This window comes from Pezoporus occidentalis, unplaced genomic scaffold (genome assembly GCF_034315485.1).
Source record: "Pezoporus occidentalis ecotype Australia unplaced genomic scaffold, CSIRO_AGI_Poc_V1 ctg376, whole genome shotgun sequence".
Classification (NCBI taxonomy): Eukaryota; Metazoa; Chordata; class Aves; order Psittaciformes; family Psittacidae; genus Pezoporus; species Pezoporus occidentalis.
In genome coordinates this window covers 439-10,106 of record NW_026915698.1, presented here as the reverse complement: position 1 = coordinate 10,106, position 9,668 = coordinate 439, and the positions used below count along the sequence as shown (strand labels likewise).

The 9,668-nt window shown below is 46.7% G+C and overlaps 1 gene segment (V, D, J or C); it reads left to right on the top strand.

Annotated features, from left to right (window-relative positions):
• Nucleotides 1-232: 232 nt before the first annotated feature.
• Nucleotides 233-2,796, top strand: LOC134170462 (T cell receptor beta variable 19-like). The segment is given in 3 exon segments: nucleotides 233-427; nucleotides 521-896; nucleotides 2,618-2,796. Coding segments are annotated over 3 exon segments (558 nt in total).
• The last annotated feature ends 6,872 nt before the right edge of the window (nucleotides 2,797-9,668 follow it).

The window sequence follows — 9,668 nt, the reverse complement described above, 5'->3', positions numbered from 1 at the left end:
TCTTGGAATCTCATGTGCGCCCTGGAATTTTACAGCTCTTAAGATCCAAAGGAAGATGACCATATTCCATATACATGCTGAGACGGAATATACCTCTGGTATATTTGTTCCATTCCCCTTTCCATGCAGCTCTGCTAATGCAGAACGGGAGAACGGTGGGAAATACAGCCCCAAAGGATCACTGTGAGCACCCATTGATTCCAGCAGAGGGCAACATTCCCCTTCGGAAAGAACTTGAAATTTGTTGCAGGAAAGAGCTTGGTTTTCAGCATAGATTTAGCTGTTACAGAGATGGATGCCATTGGTTTAGGAGAAGCATGTGAAGTGAACCTATATAAGGGAATTGTAGGGGCACGCACACTGACTATTGGGGCAGAAATGAGGATGTGGACGGCTTGGTGTGTGTCCTTGTGCTTCTTTGGAGCAAGTAAGGAATCAGTAAAGCCATGAGAGCTGCTCTGCTGCTGGGAGAATGTAGCTTACTTATTCTAACATGTTTCTGTTCTGCTTTGTCTTACAGGAGCTGGAATCACCCAAACCTCCAGTCTTGTGCTGAAAGAAGATGACAAAGCTACTCTGACATGCAGTCAAAATGATAATCACCTTTATATGTACTGGTATCTGCAGCAGCCAGGGAAGGGGCTGCAGTTGATCTATTATTCATTAGGTGCAAATCAGGAATACGAGGGTGACTTTCACATTGGATACAAAGCTCAACGGCCAAACCTGTCAGACTTCTCCTTGGATATTTTATCTGTGAAGATGAACTATTCCGCTGTCTATTTCTGTGCCAGCAGTGTGAACACAGCACTTCAAAGTCACTTCCTTTCTTTACATAAACTTCTCCTTACCGGCACTTTCTCTGAGAAGGGAGCCACTCACAGCACAGGAAGAGGGTCTGTAGGTCGATAGCCTGTTCACAAACCAGATGTTGCCAGGGTGCTGGAACAAGAGAGGTAGAACAGGTCTTTGAAGTGCAGGTTAATTGCTGAACTCACCTGTCCTGATCACTGTGTGCTCTCTATCTCATGTGAGCAATCAATAAAGATTGTTAACCAAAAGCAGCCATAAAATGAAGGAAATAGAAACTGCAAAGATACAAGAATAGAACCTAAGCAGACAAACGTGCCACAGATGTGTTTCAAGTGAGAAAAGAGCAGCCATTACCATTGTATGCAAGGGCAGAGACACAGTCCTGAAAGATGAGACATGTGTGGAGGCTGTAAAGAGGAAAGGAAGGCAGCACAAAATAGAATGCAAATTAGACTGAATGCACATTCAAGGAAAATAACATGTAGATTGCTACTTATTCAGAAATTGCCCTGATCACAAGTCCTATGGGCCCAGGTGGTTATGGTGCCATCAAAAGGAGGCTGTGAAGGTCCTGAGTGGCAGCAACTGGTGTGGGTGCCACTGGTCCAAGGGGCCAGCAACTGGGAATAGGAGCCAGGTGCCAGAGAGAAGAAGAAGAAAAAACATTAACTCATATGGGGCAAGTGAAGGGGAACATCTGGACCGCATTTTAAAAACTAGGCTGCATGGGCAGCTCATAGCATCCCTGTGGACACCTTTAGTGCTCTTATGGAGGTGTGTGTCATTATCATCAAATAAACATCTGTTAATTTTCTTCCTGGGTTCCTTTCCTCCTTGGTCCATGAATGTCCCAAATCACTCCTGTGAGACTACCAAGCAGACTGCATGTCTAAGGCCAGCTTCCTGGAGATCCACAGTGAGACCAGAGCAGAGCAGAAGAGAACAGGATAGATCAGAACAGAATAGAATTCAGTTGGAAGGGACCTACAGGGATCATGCAGTCCAACTGTCTGACTGCAGTCCAATTCAGGGCTTATCAAAAGTTAAAGCGTGTCATTAACAGCACTGTGCAAATGCTCCTTAAAAACTGACAAGCCAGGGCCATCAGCCACCATTTGAGGAAGCCCCCGTACAGGTGCTTGCCTCCCTCACGGTAAAGAAATGTTTCCTAAAGCCAAGTCTGAACCTCCCCTGACACAGCTTTGAACCATTCCCATGCATCCAATCTGGATACCAGGGAGAAAAGATCAGCACCTCCCTCTCCCCTTTCTCTTCTTTAGGAAGCTGTAGGGAACGATGAGGTTACTTTGTGATACACAACACCACAGAACACTAGAGAGTTGGATCATGTGGATTCAAACCCTGTCTTGAAACACTGACAACATGGGATTTGAATCTAGTTATTCCCATTGAACATTCAACCCATTCTATTTTTCACGTATGATAATACTCTGTCCCACAGAGCAAGAGTCAAAGTCAGTTTCAAACTGTGCTTCCAACACAAATAATTCAAACTGCTTGAAATTTGTTGCAGGAAGGAGCTTGGTTTTCAGCATAGATTTAGCTGTTACAGAGATGGATGCCATTGGTTTAGGAGAAGCATGTGAAGTGAACCTATATAAGGGCCTTGTAGGGGCACGCACACTGACTATTGGAGCAGAAATGAGGATGTGGACGGCTTGGTGTGTGTCCTTGTGCTTCTTTGGAGCAAGTAAGCAATCAGTAAAGCCATGGGAGCTGCTCTGCTGCTGGGTGAATGTAGCTTCCTTGTTTTAATATGTTTCTGTTCTGCTTTGTCTTACAGGAGCTGGAATCACCCAAACCTCCAGTCTTGTGCTGAAAGAAGATGACAAAGCTACTCTGACATGCAGTCAAAATGATAATCACATTTCCATGTACTGGTATCTGCAGCAGCCAGGGAAGGGGCTGCAATTAATTTATTATTCTGTAGGTCCAAATCAGGAAACTGAGGGTGACTTTCACATTGGATACAAAGCTCAACGGCCAAACCGCTCAGACTTCTCTTTGGATATTTTATCTGTGAAGATGAACTATTCCGCTGTCTATTTCTGTGCCAGCAGTTTGAACACAGCACTTCAAAGTCACTTCCTTTCTTTACATAAACTTCTCCTTACCGGCACTTTCTCTGAGAAGGCAGCCACTGTCAGCACAGGAAGAGGGTCTGTAGGTCGATAGCCTGTTCACAAACCAGATGTTGCCAGGGTGCTGGAACAAGAGAGGTAGAACAGGTCTTTGAAGTGCAGGTTAATTGCTGAACTCACCTGTCCTGATCACTGTGTGCTCTCTATCTCATGCGAGAAATCAATAAAGATTGTTAACAAAAGCAGTAATAAAAGGAAGGAACTAGAAACTTTAAAGAGACAAGAATAGAAACTAAGCAGACAAAGGTGCCACAGATGAGCTTAAAATGACAATAGAGTATCCATTACCATGGTCTTCAAGTACATAGACACAGTCCTGAGAAGTTCCATGTGTATGGAGGCTGTAAAGAGGAAAGGGAGATAGCACAAAATAGAATGCAACTTAGAATGAATTCACACTCAAGGAAAATACTATAATCAAACTGGGGGAGTGAAGGTCCTGAGTGGCAGCAACTGCCTTGGACGCCACCATTCCATGGGGCCAGCAACTGGAAACAGGAGCAGGGGACCCTAGAGAAAAAGAGGAAAAACATTAACTCATATTTGGCAAGTGAAGGGGAACATCTGGACCACATTCTAAGAACCAGGCTGCATGGGCAGCTCATAGCATCCCTGTGGACACCTTTAGTGCTCTTATGGAGGTGTGTGTCATTATCATCAAATAAACATCTTCCAATTTTCTTCCTGGGTTCTTTTCCTCCTTGGTCCGTGAATGTCCCAAATCACTCCTGTGAGACTACCAAGCAGACTGCATGTCTAAGGCCAGCTTCCTGGAGATCCACAGTGAGACCAGAGCAGAGCAGAGGAGAAGAGGATAGATCAGAACAGAATAGAATTCAGTTGGAAGGGACCTACAGGGATCATGCAGTCCAACTGTCTGATCACGTCAGGGCTTATCAAAAGTTAAAGCGTGTCATTAACAGCACTGTGCAAATGCTCCTTAAAAACTGACAAGCCAGGGCCATCAGCCACCATTTGAGGAAGCCCATGTTCAGGTGCTTGCCTCCCTCCCAGTAAAGAAATGTTTCCTAAAGACAAGTCTGAACCTCCCCTGACACAGCTTTGAACCATTCCCATGCATCCAATCTGGATATCATCCTATCTCTCCCTTTCCCGTCTTTAGGAAACTGTAGAGAGCCATGAGGTTACTTTGTGATACACAACAACAGAGAACACTGGAGTTGGTTCATTTGGATTGAAATCCTGTTTTGAAACACTGACAACATGGGATTTGAATCCAGATGTTCTTCTTGAACATTTAACCCATTCTGTTACTCACGGATGATAATACACTGTCCCATAGAACAAGAGTCACAGTCACTTTGAAACTTTCTGTGTGTTTCCAACACAAACAATTCAAACTGCTTGAAATTTGTTATAGGAAAGAGCTTGGTTTTCAGCATAGATTTAGCTGTTACAGAGATGGATGCCATTGGTTTAGGAGAAGCATGTGAAGTGAACCTATATAAGGGCCTTGTAGGGGCACGCACACTGACTATTGGGGCAGAAATGAGGATGTGGACGGCTTGGTGTGTGTCCTTGTGCTTCTTTGGAGCAAGTAAGCAATCAGTAAAGCCATGAGAGGTGCTCTGCTGCTGGGGGAATGTAGCTTCCTTGTTTTAGTATGTTTCTGTTCTGCTTTGTCTTACAGGAGCTGGAATCACCCAAACCTCCAGTCTTGTGCTGAAAGAAGATGACAAAGCTACTCTGACATGCAGTCAAAATTATAATCACATTTCCATGTTCTGGTATCTGCAGCAGCCAGGGAAGGGGCTGCAGTTGATCTATTACTCTGCAGGTGCAAATCAGGAATTAGAGGGTGACTTTCACATTGGATACAAAGCTCAACGGCCAAACCGCTCAGACTTCTCTTTGGATATTTTATCTGTGAAGATGAACTATTCCGCTGTCTATTTCTGTGCCAGCAGTGTGAACACAGCACTTCAAAGTCACTTCCTTTCTTTACATAAACTTCTCCTTACCGGCACTTTCTCTCAGAAGGGAGCCACTCTCAGCACAGGAAGAGGGTCTGTAGGCCAATAGCCTGTTCACAAACCAGATGTTGCCAAGGAGATGGAACAAGAGAGGTAGAACAGGTCTTTGAAGTGCAGGTTAATTGCTGAACTCACCTGTCCTGATCACTGTGTGTTCTCTATCTCATGTGAGCAATCAATAAAGATTGTTAACCAAAAGCAGCCATCTTTTTTCCTTATAAAAGTGAAGGAAATAGAAACTGCAAAGAGTGAAAGAAATGCTTTTCAGAAACCCCTAAGACAAACATGTACTGCTACGACTGTCAACAGTAAGGGGAAGAGGCCTGGGCAAAGATTTAAGAATAGGAGATAAGCAGTAGTAACATGCCACAGATGAGATTAAAATGACAAAAGAGGAGCCTTATCATGGTCTGCAAGTGCACAGACACAGTCCTGAAAAGTTCCATGTGTATGGAGGCTGTAAAGAGGAAAGGGAGATAGCACAAAACAGTATGCAACTTAGACTGAATTCACATTCAAGGAATAACATGTAGATTGACATTTATATAGAAATTGCTTTGACTGTCCAGTTTACCTCTGGTTACATAGCGAAGCACAGGCCACTATGTGTGTCACATCTTTCTCTTCATGTCTCGTACTTGTACCTTTCACAGCTCAATAAGAACAACGCAGTCCAGATTAGACTCTGATTAGAGAAAACAAAATGTATTTTGTGATTATATTTTCCCTCACTTTGTAAAAGCAGGTCAGTAACTCCCCCAGACCCACAAGTCTTTCCTTTGCTCTCTGTCGCTCAACAGAAACAGCAGCTGCAGGTGCAAGCCCCATCCGCAGACTCCAGTAGCAAGAAGATCGTTTGATAACAGGAGACAAAACCCCCACCAGGTCTCCTAAGGCCCATATGTGTCACTATTTCTGTCCAACTGTAATATGGTGAGCAGAGAGCTCTACCTTGAGCCTCATCCTGAAAGACTGGGGAGGGGTGGTGTGCTGAGAGGCTGATGCATTATCAGAATGATTCTTTTTGGGTGAATGTCAAACCACATCCTGTTTTGCTCAAATTCAGCTGCTGTTCCCTTAAAGAGATGTTTTCAAGCAACTATTTGCAAGTCCCCTGCTCTGATTCTGAGGTACCTTTTTCTGCTGAGCCCTTCAGAGATACTTCCTCCTTCTGTTGAAGACCCTGGTTATGCTCAACATAAGCTCCCTTCAGGGTCTTCACTCTATGCCTCATACTCCTTGTGTCTTGCTATTGCATTCCCAGCTGTTCTGCTTCCAAAGCCCCACAAGTACTCCTCTATCTCAGCCTGCATTAATCCTGTCTCTACTGAGGATGCATCTATATGTAAAAGTTATCATTCTAAGTATGATTCTCCATTTACTTCAGAGTGCTCTACCTCTGAATTACCAATTGCTTAACTTGCACCATATAACTAATAGCTTAATGAATTGCAACATGGATGAAAGATCTCCAGAAACACTCTCCAGGATTAGCAATCCCTCAGTTTCGCAGTCCATGCTGCACAGAAATGATGCCCACAAACACAGCTTTAAAGAACCACACTGGTTCCCCATTCTCCTCCCCCACAGATTAGATGCTCTTCCCTTTTTCTGAGTTACATCCTTTTTTCTTTCTTTCCTTCTTTGCTTTTCTTGGTCTTTCTGTTGTTTTTTTTTATACTCCCTAATTTTCTTTTCTAAGCTTTACTTTAAAAAGACCACACATTTTGATGTGTGTGGCACCCAGCTGTCCAACTCCTTTCCTTTTTGCAGAGGCTAACAAGAATTCTTGTGGAGGCAGATGGGTCGAGGAGAGAGGGGAAGCAAAGCACCACCACAGTCTCCTGTAAACCTAGAATGTGTTAGGACAATTCTGTACAGAGTGGAATCTGTTCCTCTTCTTGGACCTAAGCGTCAGCCCCATCACAAACATCCCATTCAAAACACTCTTGAAAATGAGCATGATGGACAGAGATTTCCCAGCTGGAGCACTTCTCTGATTGTTTGCTGAAAGGGAAGGGAGAAAGCAATAGAAAGCGACAGAGAAAACAAATACTTATTTAGAAAACTTGACCTGACAGGGACAGGGTCTTTTCAGTGCAGCTCTTTCGGTTGCCACACGACGGGGGCTCCGCGCCCCGCTGCAGCGGTTGCCACCCCTGGGTACCCCCGGCTGCGGCAGCCGGCAGCAGGGAGGCGGCGGGGGCCGAGTGAGCCGGCAACGGAGGGAGAGAGGAGGCTGCCGCCGCCACGGGGCCGGGAATGGCGGCCGCCGCCTCCGTGCGGGATCGCGCAGCCCGCTCCCACCCTCGGTTGCTGCCGATCGCTGCTGCGCTGGGCCGGGCCTCGGCACTGAACAGCGCTGGGGAGGGGGGCAGCAGAAGAGGAGGGGCACGGAGGGGAGGGGAGGGGAGGGGAGGAGCGGGCGGCAGGGGGAAAGCAGCGGGATGAGCCCGGGAGAGGGAGGGGAGGAAGGGGAGGAAAGAGAGAGGCAGCTCCTGGGAAGAGGGAGGAGGAGAGAGAGAGGGAGAGAGACTCTTGTAGGAGAGCGGGATCGGGGTGAGGAGAGGAGAGGAGAAGGAAAAGCCGCTCCTGGAGAGGAGTGCGGGGAGCGGGACCGCCTGCAGGCATCCAACCCGTGGAAGGCATCGGTCGAGGGCCAAGAGCTGTGCCCGGGGCCAGGGGACAAAGAGGCAGTGGGCGCAGAGCGAGAGGGACCTGGCGCTGGCCCATGGAGGCGGTGTCACTTGCACCGTGAAAATGGTCTTTGTCCAAGTTTCCTGATGCCGGGAGAGCGGCCGGCATGGCTCTAGCGGGAAGGGCTCCTGCGAAAACTACATGAGCGATGCTGGGAAGTGGAGGGGGTGATGCTGGAGCCCTGCAGAAGGTATTGTGGCGGGCGAGCCGGAGGGGAAGGGCATTGTGAGCCTGGCCGGAGAGAGCTGAGAAAGAGCCGTGGTCGAGGATCTCCTCGGATCTCTGCCGTTCGGGAGGGGGGGAAGAGGGAAGACCCAAGGAAGGAGTGAAAGGGATTAAAACTCCGCAGGCTGTGGGGTTTCTGCCCTTTGCTGCTGTGTAAAGGCTGTTCCTGGGAGTCGGGAGTACCCGCAGGGGCCGCCCCCGAGCGCACCTCTCCTCTCTCCGGCCGTGTTGGGGCTGGGAGAGAAAAGCTGCATGAAATTGGTCACGGTTTCCGTGCTCACGGAAATCGCTGTCGAAGCCAGAGCCCTTCCACACGTGCATGGGGTGCTTGGTCTGCTCCCATGGGTGATGTTGCTCTCTGTCTCTAGCTCCTTGAAGAGCCCTAGCTAAATTCTGCCTTTGAAGTCTGTGAAGCAGGAGGGCAGGGGTAGGTTGGTGCTGCTGGAGGTTCCTGATCCTTGTGGAATGATGCGGTGAAGTCTTTGTGTCCTCCTCTATAGGTAGGGTTGTTTAATGCTCTTCTGGGGGACAAATCTGCTTTGCAGATTTATACTATGACTGATAATCAGTGATGTGGCTGTCAGTAATCAGTCAAATTGTGCAGTACACGAACATTTGAAGGGTAGATGAATCGTGTGTAAAAAACATGTTTGCCTTTCCCTAGTTTGGCTGGGACACATGCACATGAATTAATATTTCCCTTGTAATTCAATGCTTTGCACCCAAACCTCTTTCCTCAGTTGTCACTGGCCAGTTGTAAGCTTTCATTATAGGCTCAAAGGTAAAGGAATAGCTAAACTTGTGCCACTTCAGTGGAGCTCCAGTCTAAATGTGTTCATTTATCCATTTTGTAGGAGCCTGCCTATACATTCCAAGCATTTTGACACTCGTCGTGCAGATTGACTGCTCGTGTTCTTAAACCAGTTGTTAGTGCAGTGCACCAGGATATGGAGAACGTTTAAAAGTTGGTTTGGATGGGTTCAGATCCTGGCATGAAACAATGACAACATGGGATTTACATCTAGATGTTCTCCTTGAACATTTAACCCATTCTATTGCTGTCAACCATTTCTCTGCCCCCAGTCCCGCATCAACGAAGAGGAAGCCTGTTTACTATGTGAAAGGGAGTATTGCTTTCCAGCCTGTTAACCTGCAGCTTAGGACAACTTTTACAGCAGATCTGCTTAGGTACCTCATCAGGCTGCTTCCCACACTAGTTCCCTTCCTCAGCTGCATTATGTTGGCTTTGGGAAATCCTAGTCTCAATCTCAGCACTGGGATCTTTCTCCTATAGGTAAAGAACTTGTGTGTTTCTGAGTCAACACTTTCAATTCAACATTTCACAGTCGCCAGTTTAATGACTGACAAACTTGTTTCTGGTATATTAGTTTCATTCCCCTTTCCATGCAGTTCTGCTAATGCAGAACTAGAGAACGGTGGGAAATACAGCCCCTAAGGATCACTGTAAGCACCCATTCATTCCAGCAGATGGTATCATTTCACTTCAAAAAGAAAATAGCTTAGATAGCACATATCTTCAGTTGGTTGATTTCGGGAATTCAGTCTGAGGCCTCACTTCAAAGCTACAGGTAGCAAATGCAACTAGCGTGATGGTTCCCACTGAGCATCCAAAAGCCATGGTAGGACAGCCATCAGCCTTCTTAACACGGGTTAAAAGACTGTGTCAGAGACAGTGGCATCCTTCTGAATCCTGGAAGCTGGGTTTAGCGTTAGTACAGGTACTGCTGGCACAACTAGGGGAAAAGAAGTTGGCATA